This window comes from Rhipicephalus microplus, chromosome 6 (genome assembly GCF_043290135.1).
Source record: "Rhipicephalus microplus isolate Deutch F79 chromosome 6, USDA_Rmic, whole genome shotgun sequence".
Lineage (NCBI taxonomy): Eukaryota > Metazoa > Arthropoda > Arachnida > Ixodida > Ixodidae > Rhipicephalus > Rhipicephalus microplus.
This window is the reverse complement of record NC_134705.1, coordinates 138,014,650-138,035,480: the sequence shown is the minus strand read 5'-3', so window position 1 is coordinate 138,035,480 and position 20,831 is coordinate 138,014,650. Positions and strand designations below refer to the sequence as shown.

Here is a 20,831-nt window from a genome sequence, read left to right as displayed (position 1 = left end):
GATAACAATATGCCATTTGTAAAAAAAACAAGACGAAAAAAAAATACTTAACACCAAATACAATTCGCGACTGTGATTTAAAAAATGCTCAGCGTGCTCACATTGTTTTCGCCCATTGTTTAGGATAATATATTCATACGAAGACATTCTCCGGCATCTGTCGGGGCAGTGATTTCTTAGTGCATTATGAACACAGAAGCCGTTTTGGTGCGGCGTAAAATTACATGGCCCTAAAGGTTCAGCATGAATTGGCACACGCTCTCTTCGTCGTCTTCTGCTTTGCTATCATCAGATATGTGACGGTTTTTCCGGCATGGCTTGTAATAACCCTTATTTGTCAGAGAACGAGAACAAAAAGAAAGAAAGAACAATAGTGACAGAAAGAAAGATGTAAAGAAAAAGCAAGACAAATTCTTACCGGTAAGGAACTCTTGATGAGACGGTATACGAAATCGGGTACCCTAACCCGGAACCCGCACTCCTGGAATGCCGAACGCCTTCGCTACCCGGCTTTCCGAGCTCGCTAACAGGGCATAGAACAAGTACTGTATAGTGTAGTTAGCCCGGTGGAAAGTAAATGAAGTGAGCCTGAGTAGTAGAGGTAAAATGATGAGGAGGAGAGAAAGGAGTAGGGTAGGAAGGATGACCACAAAGAAATTGAAAAAATAACTGCAGAGAGAAACAAAACGAAAACAGAAGAGATAACGAAATATGTGTAGAGAGAAACGCAAATCAACACAAAAAAAACACAGAATGAATGAAGAAAACAATGCCGAAAGAAATAAAATTTTTAAAAGTTATCAAAGCAGCAAAAGCGAAGCCTATTTAGCGGCCCGTAAGCATTGGAACTTTAGTGGAAACTACAACAATCTAGCTTGTTCTTTTTTTGTTTTCACATGCAGTGAAAAATGCGGATTAAATATTTGGGATTGAAGAGCCATTCTCATGCAGGGATTATATGTATATTGTTGATGGGGTCAAAAGAAAGGTGGTTTCTGGCTTATGCCAACAATAAAACAACAATAAGCCAAAAACCACCTTTATTTTGACCCCAAGTTGTGGGTGTTGGACAAACTTTTCCGATTGTAGTATTGTCCCAATACGCGGAAATTCTACTACGTGCGATATCATCGACGTAGAGAATATTATTTATTTTAAGGTTCATTGCGTAAGTACATCCTCTGTCACGCTCACTAATATAAAAAAGCTGGGCCTATGCTTTTCCGTGTGATGACTTCTTGTAATATCGTTATGTCCAGCGAATTGCTGTCGCAACAGGATATCACTGTGTAAAAATCGAAGGCTTTCCAAGGTGCTGAATTGTTCGAATTTTGGTGCTCTGGGTCTTCTATTGTGTCCGCCTGTGTTATTTGCGCTGATATGCACTATTAATCATATGTTCATGCTTATGGATACCAGCCGTACGGTGGGTGCGTATGTGCGCAGTACGAACACTGCCGAATTGCCTTGGTATGATTAAACTGGAAGCTTTTTATTTTTAGATAAGCTTAAACTCGAAGCTAACTCGAAGCTTTCTATATGGTAAACTCAAAGCTTTTTATTTTTAGGTTTAGTGCATCCTTGCAAGTAATGAACACGGCTTCGCACCATGGCATGCTGAAAACCATCCTGTACCTGGGGGCATCCCGGCAGAAAGACTGCGCACTCATAGTTCTTATCTTTAAAGGGACGCTAAAGGCAAATAACAATTTATGACAGGCTGAAAGCTCAATGTATGACAATGTCTAAAAGAGCAATAGTATCAACAGCAACGCACTACTTATCGAGAAATTAAGCTAAATGTATCATATGACATTTGCTATGAGTTTGCATTTTGGAATTCATCCCGATGACGTGCGAGCGTCCTACTACAATCATGCAGTAATGATAAAGCCAGCGCAATGAAAAAAAAAACAACTTTTCGTGCACTGAGAGACATAATAAAACGCTGCTTGTTGGTTTTTGTTTATTTTATGCAAAAAAAAAAAACGCCTCAAGTTAGTATGGAGAATAGCACGAGTCGTCCAAAAGTTCTGTTTTCGCCTGGTTAGGCTGCATAGGTGGCGCCATGTAGGGGGGCCAAGTCGAACCAAGCAAGCCGAAAATGGTTCAATTGCCATAGTTACAGCTGGGGCTGCCGGTACTTTAACTCTGCTGCTACAAGTGCCGGTGGCCGCACAGCAAAGACGGGTAACGTTGGGCAAGGCAACAGTGACCCGATAAAAACTGATTACAGGCGGCTGACTTTAAGTGCACTAACGCAATCCGGACCTTTAAAACGGGATTTTATGTAAAAACAACCACTACGAGGTTTATGCACCACAATTTCAGCCGTCAGCATTGACATAAAATTTATCTTTGTTGTCTCTTTTAATATAACACGAGCTGGTGTTCACAATGAGGTCTAGCAGAATGAAGCTTTGTGAGTCTAAAACGTCAAGGGAGCAATATGAAGAGGAAGAGATGAGGAAGAAGAGGAGCCAGGCTTTTTGAAGAGGGAGACCGAATAGTGGACGACATTCGCCTCTGTTGCCTGAGTGAATTCTCTTAAAGAGGCACTCGAATACTGAGCAATAACAGCCTGACTACATATATTACATGTGTTTTACTGGGAAAAGTTTTGAATATAAGTAAAGGCTGGTATCATTTCACAAGAGCCAGTGATTACCGTAGATGTAGTTGCTTCACGTCGCTATTAGGTGCTGAAATTCTGGAGAGTTTCCGCTCATGTCATATATTCTCAACTTAAAGAGGGTGTTAAGACGATTGTTTAAGATATATGCCCAACTTTGATGCAATAATTATTGTGAAGGTACGGAAGAACGCTCAATCATACATGTTTTTTTATTTATTACTCTAGGGCACATCGACAAGCTAATCAATGTATATACATTCATAGACAAATATGCCGTTGCAGTGGCACGTATGAACGACTCGTGTTACTATTCTAGTTTTTGCGGCTGCATTTGTGGAAGTTGTAATGGCTCGAGGCCGTCCACAATGCCACGACACTTGCGTGAATAAACGACCCGCCCATGGGGCTCTCTCTTGCTGAATTTTTTCACACAGTCAGACGCCGGGCCAAACTTCATGTAAGCGTTCCAAACGCGCAAGTCATGCGTCACAACCCCACCTATAAAAGACAAATGCGCAGATCAATGATACTAACATAGACTTTGTGACAGACAATTGTATTGAATGTAAAATACACAGCAGCGTAGTAATCCCAATACATTAGATTATTGGTAATTGTGATATTATTTTGTCATTCAAGATGACGGCTGGAGTAGTGTAAAACTATCTACTGGAATGCGGACATACAATAGGTGCGGAGGCGAACTCCATGCCGCTTTCAGCGTAACTCTCGACATTAGCTGTAGCTGCAATGAAGCGTATATTAGACCAAAATATTCACCCACATCGTGAGAAGTTCGAAATATCTCTCCATCTATTTTCAAGCCACTCTGCGATACGCTATATTTCGGTTCCGCGATGACGGCTTTTGTGCGATAGACACTTTTTCTGCTTTTGCGTGAAAACTGTGTGAACTATGCCTGACTTATAAAATCAGTGGCACTGCAAGGTACGTACCGAGCCTGCGTAGCAGACTTGCCGTTAATAAGCGACAACGAGTAACGCCACCATGCTGCCCGGGACCGCACTCATAACTTGACGATATTTTCTAAAGATGACTCACTGTCATCATTATTTGTGCAGGCAGGCACGAGTGGTTACTTCAACAGAACGCAACCATTCAACAACCCAGTCTGTAGCACTTGAATAACTGTTATACAATCATACCGTCGTGTTCATACCACCGACGTGCGCATTTCGCTTATATAGGATGCTGCAGGCTTGATCAGCTCCTTGAAACATTAAAACCTCACAGTGAGTGGAGGTACACGCATCGAATATAATTGCGCTCATGTTTTCCCTTCATCAATATTGTGCCTTAAATGCTCTCACATTGGCTTAGGATTGTGTAAACAAACAAACACACACACACACAAACAAACAAACAGAAAATCAAACAAACAAATAACGCTGGAGGGCACGTTAACTGTATCTCGCTCCTTATGAGTTTTCAGCATCCTGCTCCTCGTCGGTGTGACTGACACGTTCATATATTTTTCCCGTCTTTACGATTGCTTTCAATGCCACTGCTGAAATAAATGTAAAGAATGTCCTCCTCCCTGAACTCTGGGCTCCTCTACGGTAATATGTTTGCAATAAAAAATTATTTTCGGGCTCTCAGAACATTTCCTCCAAAAAGTTCTGAGCGATACCTTCATCTGCTGTCAACAAGGCGATACAAAAAAAAACCGCTTGTAGTATGTTGCCACCTATCAACAATGTATAAACACCACCGATATAGGGACGGCTAACGCTGCAGTACACGTTAAAAAGGCATTTAGTTGGCAAACGTAGACAGTGGTGACTTACATCAATCAAATTTTGATGGATATGGGGTAATAACCTGAATACAAATCTTTTACATCATTAAAACAACCTTATTGTACAAGCGAATGCAGCTACAAAGAGAGAGAGAAAAAAATAGATAATTGACGAGTGGTGCATAAATGTCTCCTGAAATTGCGTTACCTTATGACGTAATGACACCATCTCACATCATCTTAATTTGTGACGTCGTTATGACGCCACGAAAACATAAGGTGAAGTAACGTCACACGGTCATGTCATCACATTTCATCGGGGTTTAGTCAAGCATGGTTCGATCACAGAGGCAATGCAAAACCTTTATTGACATAAGAAGCTTTGGAAAAGTAGCGATGCAGCATCAAAACAGCAACTGAGGGGAAAAAACGATCACTATAGCTTCTTCTTCGAGTCGTCCTAAGCGAAAGCATAAATGACCAAGTGAATTTCGGTATTTGAGCCTCCTACATAGAGAAAAACCTCTTCCGCTCTCCCCCCCCCCCCCCCCCATCGGGCTTAGCCAGAAGAGAGGGGGGGGGGTGAAGCAGAAAGTCGCCCTAACACCCTCGAAACTTTTCAGTGCTGTACTTTAACGGGGCTGAAATTCAAAGGGCAACAAAACTTCAGTTACACACATGCATGCTATTGTGTACACCTGCGCACGAAGCCTGAGCAATTCACTCTGCTGTGGGAAAGAAAAATTGCTATTGCCTCAATTCTTTGTCTCAAATAAAAAACAGAACACGAAGAAACGGAAAAGCCAGCAATAGACGTGCTCCTATCTACGTTCAATTTCATGTCTTGCTTCAGTTATGTGTGCGGGTGCCCACGGAACTGTGGTGAACACTCGACTATGTGACCTTATATCGTGATTAGTATTAGGATGTTGCAGGTAGCCGTCGGATCTTGCCTAGCAAAATTTGCAGGCAATCGCCCTCATTGGTTTCCTCTTTGCTACTTGTAATAAACTACTGTACTTTCTGTGTGTTTTTAAATAAGCGCAGGCGTGCTCTTGATCACGTAGTATACTAACGCCATCATGTGATAAAGAATTTTCGCAGCGCTCGTCCCAGACGCCACGGGACGCGAAGTGGCACCGACGCTAGACGCAGACAGTCAAATTTCACGTTCATTAGGCATTATGGCTTACGGCGTAGTAGGCGAAGAACAAAGTGATGTCACACACACTTAAGCATTGGCTTAGAAGTAAACTTGATGAAAAACTCCACTTATAAGCATGCCCATGAAGCCAGATGTGCGCTATAACACAACTGCAGAAAAAAGGCACAATGACAAAATGAGCACTTATTAAAAAATAGCACTAAAAGAAAGCTCTAATAATGATAACTGTTGTTGTTTTACGTTCTATACCCACGATATGTTTCTAGTGACGCCATAGTGTGGAGAAGAGTTGCCATTGGGCGGAGTGGAAAAGACGCCAAACCTCAAGCTAAATGTAGCCAAAGTGGCCATGTCACCTCATATAGGATTGCTTGCTATCGATAAATATGTAAAACCAAAGGGTAGACATGAAAGAGAGATAAGGGCAAGCATGTTAGAGAGATTGAAGAGGCGTTACAGAATAAGATTGCTGTAGAAGCGTGCATAAGAAATCTTCAGTGCATCTTATTTCGAAGGAAATAAGCTCTCTTCGAAGCAGTTAGGCCTTTAAACTGATTAAACGTACCCGTGTTATAAAGGCGTTGTTTACTCAGATATTAGTTTTTTTTGTGGAGTGACAATTTCGTGTGACTGCGCTTGCGCATATGTTTTCCTGATGAGGCGATTTTCGGAATAAACGCAGTTGCAAGACGAGTGTTTTTATTCGAAGTGGCTTTCCTTCTTTTTTCTCTCCTTGCCTCTTCTATGCCGAATCGAATTTGATTAGGTAAAATAAGAAGTCGAAAAGTAGCCAGAAACCAGCCATGCCCCAACTGAAAACTTTTGTTGTCAAGTTGGGTCGAAAAGTAGTGAATCGGGTGCAAAGTATCCACCAACGGGAACCCAGGTGAAACGCTCCAGAAGTGTTCATGATCTGTTGTTCCGAGCACATATATCAAAGTACACTTTCGTCTAGCATTTCACCCCCATAAAACTGTAGCTGTCATGGCCGGGATACAATATCGAGTCAGCAATGTTTTAGGCAAAAACACTTTCTTTTTCTTCTCAGTCTATGGATTAATATTCCCACTTTCGCCATCCGAAAGCATTGTGAAGCCGACACGGCAATGGACTGCCTCCAAGATCAGAGGCTCCTCAGCTCACTTCGCATTGCTTCCGTGATCGAACCACCTTTGACCAAGCTATGAAGTATTGTGATGATGCCACAAATACTGAAGAAGTGTGGTGGCAGTGATCATTTTTTTAAACTTTCTAGTGTTTTCCCAGATGCCGTAGGATGCCGACACGGATAGTAAGTTTTCGGGCATCATGAACCATCAGAAAATTTCGTGTGAATAATTAACGAAAACAGTGTGGCGGGCTAAAACAGAAAATTCGCATATTTAGGAAAAAGGCAAATGATAGGCCTGCTTAGACTGGCTTTACCCAGACGAGCCATGTTGGCCGCCACCACTATCTTTCTCGACGGCTCATTACAACTACTATAAACAAGTTCGCAATCATTATACTGTGAAGCACGTTCATATTCTTTTCCATGTGTACTAAAATGCCAAGACTTGCGAGTCCTACGCGACAAAATTGCTGCCGCAAGCGCACACTTATTGAGCTTCAATCTGCCCGCCATACTGCTTTCCACAGGTTACAGGAATACAGTACACAACACTGGCAACACGACGTACAACCAAGTTCCCGGTTTTGATCTGCCAACAACGTATTTTGTTGTTAGCTTGCATAGGGTATAGAACTTCCGAGGCGCGCCAAAGACCACTTTCACACCTGGTTTCGCCACTTTTTGGGAAAGACGGTGCGAAAAATACTGAATGTAATGGATGACCGCAATAGTTCACGGCCTGTTATCGATGTTGTTATGGATGTTCCAAAAGTATTCAACTTTGCTGGCCAACTATTCTTGTCGGAAAATTATTTTTAATTTATATCTAAGGGAAAGATATAAATAAGCACATTTTTGAATTTGATCAGGTTGTTCTATTAATTACTAACGCGAGAAGCACAAGTGTTTATTGAATGCAAGTGTTACGCTTACAGCGCACTGCATAAAGAGAGCATTGACTCGTCTCCAACTATTATTCGCAGCTATGATAAACTCACTAGTGCTATAGCTATTGCGCCCCGGAAATAAGAACACGAAGTTTACTTGTTAGTGTCGGAGGCGTCTAAGAAAATATACCGTCACAAAGCTCTCTTAGGCACCACTACACAACGTCGCCTCAAAATTCCTAGATGAAAAATAATTTTGTTACGCAATACCAGCAATATTACGTCTTACTGATCGTAGTCATGTTGCCTAAGATTTTGTAGGCTTCTGTATGAATGTACGATGACCATCATGCCCACGTTTCACGCTGTCGCTTACCGCTTGTGGTTATGTCTTGAACGATAACAAAGTGAAATGTCTCGAACTATAACAAGGTTCCATTGCTCATGACTATATATGTCAAAAATGCCGAAACTGAGTTATTTGAAGAGTACTGCGAAACAAAAAAATCTATAGAGCTCCTAACGGATAATGCGAAGGTGTGCACAAACCTCTATAAGGCGTTGTTATTTTAATCACGGCGCATTTAAAGTGGGCATCATAAAATACAAGTTCCTCCTTATACTTGTAACCTGAAAAGCAATACAATGATGATGAACGATTTGCTGCTTACAGTGCAAAGACTTGATGTAAGCAGTTGGTTTTCACATCATGTAACGGCCAAACACTGTGTGAAGCTTTTCGCTGTGCGCTTAAAAATAATATTTATCGCACATGCGCTCACTGAAATGAATTCCTACTTGTTCAAACATGTAGGACTCCTTCCAGGCATTTTCGTGAAAATAATAATGATGATTTGACAACCAAAACTTCTAATTACTTGACATAATATTCAGACTCTGAAGGCCAGTATTGTGAAACAGTTATGAAAAGTCCGCCGAGTTAAACATTATTAGTGTTGTGCCACTAGCTCGTTTGCCCATGCACTTCATGGAGTATGATTTATATGTTTGAGATGTTAGTGCAACTAACACCATTACATGAAAGCTTTCAACTACACACTTCCTGTGTGATTGTCCTAAGTATAGCTCATAAAGACACTAACTTGCGTCAATGTTAACACGGCTCGACAACTGGCTGCTTTCGGAACAATTAATTTGTTTTCGGAATAGTCAAGAAAGTGACAAAGGTGCTGCTGTAGTTTCTGCGGTCAGACTCTCAACACGATTATGGCACTCCAATGCTTGAGTGTGTGTGCTATTCTATTTTTTTAAACCCATCTTCTTTTCTTTCTCCCTCTTACTTTTCTATCTTATTTTCTCTTCCCCAGTACAGGATAGCGAACCAAAAATATTCTTGCGGTTAACGTCGCTGCCTTTCACTAAACCTTTGTCTATGTTTCTTTCTCCTAAAATTTCTCCGCAAGTGCGAACACTGAATAAAAAAGAAAAATAATGCAGCGTTATAAAAACTAAGGCTTTCAGGTGATTTTTAATGACCCGACCTCTTTCAGCATAAACTACTGAAATAAAATTATGACTATTCTATGGAGTGAAGTGCTTTTCGTGTTCTCTCTTCTAACACGAAGTGAGCGCCAAGAGAGCATCACGTACAAGGGTAGGAGCCAACTACTTACATCGGCCAACAAGGCCTTTTTAATGATATTTCACAGCTGCTGTCCGAGTGACTGACCTTCCCTCCTCCCTTCAAGTTCCTTCGCTTCACGAAATACGGGTGCTGTTGGTTCTTATACACTTAAGGAACAACTAACAGCAATCTCGAAGTAATTTGCGTTTGGTGTACCAGCCCCAAAACATTGCTATTTTGCGCGACAAGATAACGAGGGGAACCCAAAGTTTCAACTGTTGATTCATCAGGTCTTGCATCAAAACGGAGAGGCGTGTACAGACACGCGTTGCAAGCTAGGCAGACATCAAGCGCGTATACCAGACTATTCGCAACCTGTGGTCTAAGCACTTTATCACTGCTTGTGACCGAGACACTGACGTATCACTAACACATAAGGAACGTCGCGTGGAATGGCTCCAACAATTCCTGAGCCCTTTTGTCATTGCTTCTGCCGACAATCTGAATTTTATTCAGGCATGGCTCACACTTCTCAGAATTGCAGCGCGTCAGCAAATGTGCCCCATTTTCACCTTCTAGCAAAACCTAGTAATCCCGCGCACTCTTACTGACGCACCTTTCCGTCTGGCCAGCAAACGTCTTACTGCAGAATAGCGGAAATTCGTACACAATACCAGTGGCAAATTTTGTGTAAGACTTCAATTTTGATGTCGGATAAGGTGAACAAACACTCGAAAGTTAGTGCTTCCCTTCACGCAATCGCGGTTATATCATGCTCTGTGCGAAAAAGCGTTGTCTCAGGCTTGTCCAATAATCTACAGCAGGCCTCGCACGTTAGGTGTTATCGCAAACTACCACCACGCGGCCGATATGACCAGCTCGTTTCCTTTTAAAGACGATAGTCTTTTTTTGGGGACCTTCGACGGAAATATTTTGGTCTGTCTATATATACGTTTGTCTGCATGTCTGCCCTTAACGATACGGCCTTAAATGGCCCACTCCATCCGCAGCTCCCATGAATATTGCTCAAGGTTTAGAGTTCATAGTTGTGCGATTATTAATTAAAAAGCAAGTATTGCGCATATCAAAGGGGCCATAACAACAAGTCTATGTTTCGCATGTCTGCCTTTATACTAGAAGAGGCACACACAAGTAACTCCAAGGACTGTAGCGTTTATCGCGCTGCGCTGACAGTGCAACGCGATGCTCATAAAGGTAAGTTTTTCCAACGCTTTGCTACGATGACATGGTGGTAGCACCTGTCCATTACTCTGCGTTCTTCACCTTATCACCTCCGAGAATAGCACGCATCTTTCTCCGCAGGCGCGCAAGCCTTCCTTCGTTTTCTAAGATAACTGCCAGATGGCGCTCGTGTCTAACGTGCCTCGATGCGCTCGTTTGCCTCCACTACACACTCGAGGCACTTTAACACAGTGCCTGCAGAATACTATTCACCGATTTTCTTGCGTAGAACATCAAATAAACGTTTTGTTAACTCTCTCCAGACGCAAGACTATCGTCTTTCGAGGAAATTTGCAGTGTAACATGCAAATTCGGGCCAATTTTTTTTAACTTCAGCTGCGTTCATCAGCAGCTCACTTTGTTTTCGACTGATGCGTAGATACCTTATGCTTGGCACGGCTAACAATTTAAACATTAAAGAGAACGTGATAGAGACGGTGATGGCAAGAGTGCACAGAAGTTAGGTACACAATGAATATCTCACGAGAGATATTCGTGTTAATCCCGCTCATTTCTCTTCACTCAGGTGTTTCATGGAACAGTTAATAAAGAAGATTCAGAACATGTCACTTTTAGATGCATTGTTAAGGAATGATCTCTATGAGAGTACTAAGTCAGGGGGCCGTTCCAGGTAAACATTTGCAACAGCCTATTTGAGTCTGCTCAGCAAGGAATTACGTCGGCGTTACATGTCTGTAATTTTCTTACAAGAATGTTGTCATGGTAATGCCAGGTGAAAAAAAAAAGATTGTTCTTCGTCTTACTCTGGGTATGGTGAAGCTACTCTTTTATTCTTATTCAGTAAAACGTAATAATACGTAAACTATAAAAGTGACGCGGTCACGTCGTTTCACTTGGAAACGTAAAAGATTTTTCCTGGCTGTTGCCTTGTAACGAAACATGCCCTTTACGGATTTTATATCACGTCACTCTAAGTGGTGACGGAATATTCATTTTTTTATGACAAAGCATCATCGAGTGCTGGCTCAGGCATATTTCCTTGCTTCGCCTGATGTAGGAAAGCTGAATAATTTCGTCTACACAGATTTGATCGCACCTGCACCTTTACATTTTATTTACTTTTTAATTTAGTTTTAGGTTTTACACTTGTTATTACTTGCTTTTATAATAATGAAAACTTCATTAGGCCGGCAGATCCACAGGTTGGTTTTAGCTTTAGATTTTCACCGGCAGTACGATTGCTAACGCGTCCACTAACAAGTGTCGAGGGCATTTATCCTAGCGATACAAAGAGGCCTAACACAGATTGAAAACATCCTGTTTTAAAAATTTTTGCACATTTTCCGGATAACCACTTCAAAATTAGACACTTAAGGTGGTATGTTTTTTATTGTGACACAAAACAGAATAGTAGTGAAGGACGGCAGACAGTCCCTTTAAACACAACAACCGACCTAATATTGCTAAAATATGAAATGTGCATACTGAAACTTTTTATGAATCACTTTAGACGTTTCAGTTAACCTGTAATTTTTGACCGAATCAAATCAATAGACACCAAATATTACACCAGTTGAAATTCAATGAATAATTGTTAGTCGATGAACTACGTGACTGGTGATCAAATGCATACAAATGAAAGAGTGCTATATTAGTGATTCCGTCCTCATTTTTGCAACAAAAGTTCTAACGCTGAAATACATGACCATAACGATTTTGTTTAACGGTCACGCAATGACAAGGTGCCAACATGGCCGTGTGACATGGAGCAGTTCCATGAGTATTTCGTGGACGTCTGAGTCAAGTTAATGTATTCCTCATGCAAGACATCATTTCTTAATAGGTGAAGCTTCAATTTAAAAGTGTGAATACTATGTAAACTTGGGCTGTTATGATACGGCCTACTAGCACAACCTGAAATCGTGGAATATTGTTCGAGGTAGAAAATCAAGCAATTGCATCTTTCACAAGCAATTCTAAAAGTATAATTTTCTAGTGGATGTGTTTTACAGAAGTCTGAACCTAACGAAGTGGGAATGCATTTTATATCTACGGTAAATGTTTTCTGAATCCACAAGTTTTTACGTACTTAGCATTGTCCTCTTGCACATGCTATTAGATGGAGTTAATTAAACACTTCCCATTACCTGGCGCACGAACAATCAATAGGTCTTTTCTGTCAAAATACAATGTTCCCTCCAATGGAATCATTGTCCTGCAAAAACAGATGACGTTAGTGGTTCCTAAATGCGGCAATAATGCAACATACTTCCTATGAAAAACGTTGTAGAAGTAGCGCTTGAACGTAACTGTAGTATCGTTTATATGCGTGACTCTGTCCACTTGGCAGGTCCTGGCAGCTCCTCTGGAGGTGTTATACGTCCATATGAATGATTTTGTCAAGAAAAACTGCAAGAAACGTAAGAAGGCTTTATTACTACTGCGATGCTTACCTGAGAATTATTTCGCCGGCTGCACTTGTAGGGCCTGCATGTGCACAGAATGGGAATAATTTGATGATTTGATGATTGATGTGTGTGGTTTAACGTCCCAAAACCACCATATGATTATGAGAGACGCCGTAGTGGAGGGCTCCGGAAATTTAGACCACCTGGGGTTCTTTAACGTGCACCCAATTCTGAGCACATGGGCCTACAACATTTCCGCCTCCATCGGAAATGCAGCCGCTGCAGCCGGGATTCCATCCCGCGACCTGCGAGTCAGCAGCCGAGTACCTTAGCCACTAGACCAACGCGGCGGGGCACGCAGATTGGGAAGTGACAAAGAGAGCAACGAACATTTCTATTTGCGTGCACCCTTTGATTCATTGATATATATGGGCTTTAACGTATCGAAACCACCATATGATTACGAGAGACGCCGTAGTGGAGGGCTACGGAAATTTTGACCACCTGGGGTTCTTTAACGCGTGCCCAAATCTGAGCATACGGGCCTACAACATTTACAGTTCCATTGGAAATGCAGCCGCCGCAGCCGGGATTTGATCCCGCGACCTGCTGGTTAGCAGCCGAGTACCTTAGCCACTAGACCACCGCGGCGGTGCTCGCAAGCACGCAGCTTTATCCAGCTTATTGAAACCAAGGATCATATGCTTGGTGTATCAAGTACTATCCCAACCAAACATTTTACACGCAATCAAAGAGCAAATCACCCAAGCAATATTTGTAGCAGTGACATGCAATATGCGTCTTGTGTAATGCAATGTTCCACATTGAATGCTATTGCTTGGGCAGGTGCTTGTCAGAGCGGATGAAGAATGTGCCCGGAGCTTGGGCCAGGGTGAATGGAGAACAAATAGCGTGGGTCACGCAAAACTTCTTGTATGTTGCATTCGTGCCTACATAGAAAACGCCACCTTTCCTGTTCACTCTTTTCACTTCTCCCCATTATCAGGAAATATACATTGCACCACACTAAGAACACTTTGTTTTTTGGCATGCACCGGGAGCTATAAAGCTGTCAGGCTAGATTGTGCAGGTGATATTAATCTATTTAAAATAATATATCACAATCGAGCCAGCTTTCTACGTCTGCAAAAAATGACATAGGAAGCACTGCATATGTATATAAACAAAGTAAGTTTGCTTGAAACAAAATCTACTTAAAAGTCATCGTGAAGTCGAATGAAAAAACATTTCCAGCCGTTATAATGCCCTTACCATCAGTGATTTCCAAACGCCATACAAATTAGCACTGGGTTGAATAGGCCAGAGTATTTTTTGTGCCACACACAAGTTTGAAAGATCAGCAAACGTTTCTAGGTATGTTTATTTATTAAAGAAATGATAATTAATATGGTGCAGTGCATATTAGTGGCGCCTGAATTAGAGATTAAAAATTAAATGTTACATAAGTACCTTTTCAATGTCGTACGTCTTTTTTATCATGGGGAACATACATTCAAGCAGACTGCAATAAGCGAGAAGTAGGATGGTAGGAAAAATCTTTTTCATGTTCTTTCTGGAAGAACGCACAGTTAGCACATATATTCTGTATAGCACTTGAAGCACGCAGACGTTGAATTTGCGCAGGGTAGATGATGGGAACAACAATAGTTCACTCATTTTATGCACACAATTCCTTGCAAAACAATCTGCACAGAGCCGACCTCCTATACGTAGAATAGCTTAGCAAAGGAAAAAAAAAGCAGCTGTGATATACTAATATTGTTCCTTTATAAGCAGACGTCTGCTATGATATAGGCTGCATTTATTGTTCTTACGAATCTGTACATTGTGGAATTGTTCTTTTTGACGAAGGCTCTAACTGAATCGAATAGAAATTCGATAGGAAACACGGGGCTTTGATTATACGTGCTAACCCAACCTCGGGTACCACATCTATCCAACAATTTAACCACAATGAGCTGTGCTGGGTTGCAGTATTGCGGTAGCCGTGGCAAATAAAAGGATTAGTGACGCATGGAACACGCATGCTGAAATAAAGCACACACCCCCTCATGTTTAACACATAGTGATGTGTCAGGCAAATGGCGTAACAAAATGACTGTGTACTTTGTAACTATCTACATCATGCACATACGTAAAGCTTATAACGTCTCACAAAAGGTGACGACGAAAAGCTAGATTTAAACCGACGAAACAAAAAAAAAAATGTAGTGAAGAATTTGAAGATGACCTTTTTTTAAGTTTTGTGCATATCAGCCCTTATTTCAACCATGATACCCGTAACCCCCGTTTGTTCCCTAATCCACTCTGCTCTCTTCTTGTCTCTTAAGGTTACACCTACCATTTTTCTTGCCATTGCTCGCTGCGTCGTCCTCAATTTAAGCGGAACCCTCTTTGTAAGTCTCCAGGTTTCTGCTCCGCAGCTAAATATAGCCAAGATGCAGCTGTTATATACCTTCCACTTGAGGAGTAGTGGCAATCTACCTGTCATTATTTGAAAGTGCTTGCCAATTGTGCTCTAACCATTTTTATTCTTCAAGTTCCTTCAATCTCGTGGTTCGGCTCCGCGTTATTACCTGCCCTAAGTAGACATAGTATTTTACAACTTCAAGTGCACTATTACCTGTATCGAAGTGCTGTTCTCTTCCGAGGTTGTTGTACATTACTTTTGTTTTCTGCAGAATAATTTTAAGATCTACTTTTCTGCTCTGCTTGTCTAACTGTGTGATCATGAGTTGCAATTTGTCCCCTGAGTTACTCAGGGGACAAATTTAAACTTCGGAATATACGTTAATTTGCGATAATAAAGACACCTTTAGAGATTTATTGGGTGGAAGTTGATTAAAACTCTCTTAATTGTTTTACTTGAAAAATTTATCTGGAAAACTTTTGTGCGTTCCCAAAGCTTTTCACGGAGCACTCGCAAAAACAGCATCCTAGGAACTCATGAGTGAAGGCATCAGCAAAGCATTCGCAAGCAGTTGCGGCATCCTAGGAACTCGTGATTGAAGACATCGGCATGGCAGCTGCAAGGTGATAACGGTCACCCTTTTACTACTGGCCGGCAAGGTATGACTGTTCGTAACATCGGGGAGTAACATTGCACTGGTCTTCACCGCCTTGCATACTTAATCTTGAAAAATGCAATCAAACTTTGAAGCATGATATCACGGGATATGGACATGCTAGATGAATTATTTCAAATGGAGCTGTGTATAAACGCGACTGCCACCAACTTTCGATACAAACATATCCACTTTCTGCAGTCACTGAAAAATTGATTCATAAATCTTTGTTAACTGACAAGCTGAGAGCGATAATAATCATGTAGTTTCGTGCCCTTCTCGTCGATGACATTGCATTGCTGAGTAACTCAGGGGACGAATGGCAACTCATGATTACGGAGTTAGACAAGGAGCGCAGAAAGGTGGGTCTTAAAATTAATCTGCAAAAACAAAAGTAATGTACAACAACCTCCGAAGAGAGCAGCGCTTTGACATATGTAATAGTGCACTTCAACTTGTAAAAGAGTATGTCTACTTAGGGCAGGTAATAACCGCGGAGCCGAAGCACGAGACTGAAGTAACTAGAAGAATAAGAATGGGCTGGAGCACATTTGGCAAGCACTCTCAAATTATGACAGGTAGATTGCCACTATCCCTCAAGAGGAAGGTATATAACAGCTGTATATTGCCGGTACTTAGCTACGGAGCAGAAACCTGGAGACTTACAAAGAGGGTTCAGCTTAAATTGAGGACGACGCAGCGAGCAATGGAAAGAAAAAAAATGGTGGGTGTAACCTTAAGAGACAAAAGAGAGCAGAGTGGATTAGGGAACAAATGGGGGTTAAGAATATCAAAGTTGAAATCAAGAACAGGAAATGGACATAGGCCGGGCATGTAGTGCGTAGACAGGATAACCACTGGTCATTAAGGGTAACTAACTGGATTCGCAGAGAAGGCAAGTGGCTTAGGGGGAGAGAGCAGGTTAGGTGGGCACATGAGATTAAGCAGTTTGCGGGTATGAATTGGCAGAAGCAAGCACAGGACCGAGTTGACTGGCGGAACATGAGAGGCCTTTGTCCTGCAGTGAACGTAGTCTGGCTGATGATGATTATGTTGATGAAGCTAGCAAAACGGCCGTGAGAGCATCATAAGTGTGGCATGTAGTCATGTTGTTACATGACGCGCATTTCGTGATTATCATGTTTGGATGTGTCATTTACCTATGTCGTCCATTCGCATCGCATAATACCGAGTTTGTATATGTGAAGCTAGCGAAACGGCCGCGAGCGCATCATGAGCATAGCATGTAGTCATGTTGTTACATGACACGAATCTCATGTTTATCATGTTCGCACCAGTATCATATCATCAGCGCTCATTCAGTTCCCGTAACTCCAAATTTGGTATAAGTGAAGCTAGTGAAACGGCCACTTAAGCATCTTGAGCGTGGCATGTAGACAGGTTGTTACACGACACGCATCTAATGATTATCATGTTTGCACCAATCACATACCTTCGCTATCCATTCACGTACCGTCATACCAAGTATGATATATGTGACGCTAGCGGAACGGCCACGAGCGCATCATGAGCATCGCATGGCATGTAGTCATGTTGTTACATGACACGAATGTCACAATTTTTATGTTAGGGCCTGTCGCTTGTGTTAACCATGCAATCATGTCATACCATACCTGTTTTGCAACATGCTGTGTAAACAAAAGCACAGCAAGAGCTGCCGGACCACAATATGTAAATCATGATATTAACGACACACATGTCATGATTTTCATGTTATGACTAGTCGGATATATTGTTCATACAGTCATGTTATGCCATACCAAGTTCGGCATCGATACCATTATCGAAACGGACCGGAGAGCTAAAAGCGGTAGGCGGCTAGATAAATAGATGAATACGCTCAAAGTTGCTGAAGTTCGCTAAGAAATACTTCGCATTTAAAAGTGCCCGCTGGTTCGTCCTGTGACATGCTGGTGTACAAGTGGCCTGGACAGTGACCTCCGCGAAGCTCCACAAGGTTAAGCGGGCAAGCAGGGAGGAGGAACCTAGGAGCGGCCTATACCACTTGTGACGTAGTCCTTTAAACACCTTTATGAGGCGTAGAATACGTTGCTAAAGCAGTCACATCCGAGGCACAGAAAAGACTCCAGAGCTATTCCCTCTAACAAGGAAGATGAAGAACACTATGAGTTGACCGTTATGTACAGGTGGTGAAAAAGCGTCTTATGATCATATTATTATTATTATTATTATTATTATTATTATTATTATTATTATTATTGTAAAGATGTTTATTAGGTGAACCTAATGGGCAGGTGCAAGATTCTAGATGGCGACAGGGCGAGGAAGATGGCGGAGCTAGAGCGCCGATGTCATGGTTCCTTACTCTGCGATGATGCTTGCTGTTCTCTGGTGTTGTCATCATTTCTTCATTACAATTGCCCCGTCGAGAAAGATGAAGCCATCCTGGCGATCTAAAAGGGGGGAAAGAGCAGGCCGAAGTACGGCTTCAAGCGGTCCACGTGTCCACGCCGACGATGGTCACCGAGTGGCGTAAGCGGTTCGATGGCGTAATTGACGGGCGATGTGCGCTCTACCACGCGGTATGGACCATGGTAATTTGAAAGTAGCTTGGTGGACAAACCAGGTGCACAGGGTGGCACATACAGCCATACAACTGTTCCAAGGGCGAACTTTGTGGCAGGAGGGTGGTCGTTATCGGGGCCTTTTTCTGGCGTTGCTGTTCAGCCGTAGTAAACTGCTTCGCTAGTTGGTGGCATTCTTCGCCGTGCCGGGTGGCTTCAGACATGGTCGTGCACTGGGATGTATCTGGTGCGTGTGGCAGCAAAGTGTCAATTGTGTGTGATGGTTGACGTCCGTATAGAAGGAAGAATGGGGAAAGGCCGGTGGTGACTTGGGTAGCGGTAGTACGCGTAGGTCGCAAACGGAAAAACCAGGTCCCAGTTCGTTTGGTCAGATGCCACATGCGTCGCGAGCATGTCACCCAGGGTCCGATTAAACCACTCAGTCAGGCCATTCGTCTGAGGGTGGTAAGCAGTGTTCATCCGGTGTACAATATGGCACTGACGGAGAAGTGTTTGGATTACGTCGGATGGAAATTTACGGCCCTGGTCACTGAGGAGCTCGCGAGGAGGGCCGTGACGCAACACAAACCGATGGAGGATGAAAGATGCGACGTCCTGAGCGGTTGCCGTAAGAAGAGCAGCGGTTTCGGCGTACCGTGTCAGGTGATCTACAGCAACGATAGCCCACCAGTTACCTGCTGTGGTAAATGGCAGTGGCCCATAAAGGTCAATTACAACGCGATCGAATGGGCGGTTGCGGCACACAAGCGGCTGCATTGAAGCTTCTCCTAGATTCGGTGGCTGTTTTCGTCGCTGACATTCGTGGCAGCCGCGAATAAACTGTCGAACAAAAGTAAACATCCCACGCCAGTAGTACCGCTTCCTTACACGTTCGTAGGTCTTGAAGACACCGGCGTGAGCGCATTGCGGGTTGGAGTGAAATGATGCACAGATTGTAGATTGAAGCTTTCGGCGAATAACGAGCAACCACTTCCTGCCATCTGGTGAGTAATTGCGCCGGTACAAGAGGCCACCTGGAAAGGTGAAGTGCGAAGCCTGGAGTCGCATTGCTCGAGTGGTTGGATGTGTCGGTACCCCAGATAAAACGTCCAGAAGCGAAGTTATCCATAGATCGTCGCGCTGTGCAGAGGACATTGTGTCGATGTCAAGAGTAGACAGCACGTGTTCTATAGAAGATATAGAGGCAGCCTCAGTAAACAGTGGTGATCGCGAAAGCGCATCAGCATCGAAACGGTACATGACGCGGATGTCATACTTTTGAAGTCGCAGAGCCCAACGAGCAAGGTGACTCATGGATCCTTCAGCGACGACAATTAACATAAGACATGATGGTCTGTAACTACAGCAAACGTGCGGCCATATAGGTATGGGCGAAAATTGACAATCGTCCAAAGTATGGCTAAGCACTCTTTTTCGGTAACACTGTAGTTTACCTCAGCCTTGTTGAGCGTTCTGCTGGCGTAGGTGACAACGTACTCATGGGATCCAGGCTTGCGTTGAGCGGGAACTGCACTGATACCGACACCACTGGCGTCTGTATGGATCTCAGTTGCAGCCGTGGGATCATAGTGGCGCAATGTAGGCGGTGATGTCAGGAGAGCGTGAAAAGTGGTAAATGCCTGATCACACTCGGAAGACCATAACGAGATATCGTTGGCACTGCTTAAAAGTTGGGTCAAAGGGGAATTAGGGAGGCAAAGTTGTGCACAAACCGACGAAAGTAGAAGCACAATCCTACGAAGCTGAGTAACCGTTTTACAGTCGTAGGTTTGGGGAATTCAGCGACAGCGCGTAGTTTAGCCGGGTCGGGAAGAACGCCATTCTTTGATACGACGTGACCAAGAATGGTGAGCTTCCGAGCAGCGAAGCAGCATTTCTTGAAATTCAGTTGGAGCTGCGCATTCCTCAGACAAATGAGGACGTGTTTCAGGCGTACAATATCCGTTGTGAAATCGAGTGCAAAGACGGCGATGTCGTCGAGGTAGCAGAGGCAAATATTTCATTTCAAACCCCGCAGAACCAAGTCCATCATTCGCTCGAATGTGGCTGGCACATTGCAGAGGCCGAAGGGCTTGACATTGAACTCATATAGCCCGTCCGGTGTCACGAAGGCTGTTTTTGGACGATCGGCATCTGCCAAGGGCACCTGCCAACACCCCAAACGCAAATCAAATGACGAAAAAAAAAAAACTCGGCACCTTGTAAGCAATCAAGGGCGCCATCAATCCTGGGCAAAAGGTATACGTCTTTGCAAGTGATCTTATTCAAGCGCCTGTAATCAACGCAGAAGCGAATTGTACCATCATTCTTCTTAACAAGAACGACAGGTGATGCCCATAGACTTTGAGAAGGTCGGATAACGTCGCGCTTGAGCATATCGTCAACCTGTTTGGTGATAACCTGACGTTCCACGGTGGAAACACGG

At 43.0% G+C, this 20,831-nt stretch overlaps 1 protein-coding gene across 2 annotated transcripts; it reads right to left on the bottom strand.

Annotated features, from left to right (window-relative positions):
• Positions 1-2,833: 2,833 nt before the first annotated feature.
• On the bottom strand, positions 2,834-14,353 carry LOC119167326 (uncharacterized). Of its 2 annotated transcripts, XM_037418795.2 has the most exons (5): positions 14,224-14,347; positions 12,615-12,754; positions 12,493-12,560; positions 8,107-8,187; positions 2,834-3,133 (listed from the first exon to the last, which is right to left on the bottom strand). In XM_037418795.2, exons 1-5 carry the CDS (start codon positions 14,317-14,319, stop codon positions 2,943-2,945), a joined length of 576 nt encoding a protein of 191 aa, XP_037274692.1. In that variant the 5' UTR covers positions 14,320-14,347; the 3' UTR covers positions 2,834-2,942. The 2 variants fall into 2 exon arrangements, 1 of the variants encoding a protein (XP_037274692.1); XR_012883985.1 differs by lacking the exon at positions 12,493-12,560 and having other exon boundaries at positions 14,224-14,353.
• Positions 14,354-20,831: the final 6,478 nt, after the last annotated feature.

What these genes read in the sequence shown, in the direction of transcription:
- LOC119167326 (XM_037418795.2), bottom strand. Translation starts at nt 14,319, where the DNA reads ATGAAAAAGATTTTTCCTACCATCCTACTTCTCGCTTATTGCAGTCTG. An exon ending in TACAACGTTTTTCATAGGAA is followed by an intron (nt 12,561 to 12,614) that starts GTATGTTGCATT and finishes CTGTTTTTGCAG; the next exon opens with GACAATGATTCCATTGGAGG. An exon ending in ATTGATTGTTCGTGCGCCAG is followed by an intron (nt 8,188 to 12,492) that starts GTAATGGGAAGT and finishes ATTGCTTTTCAG; the next exon opens with GTTACAAGTATAAGGAGGAA.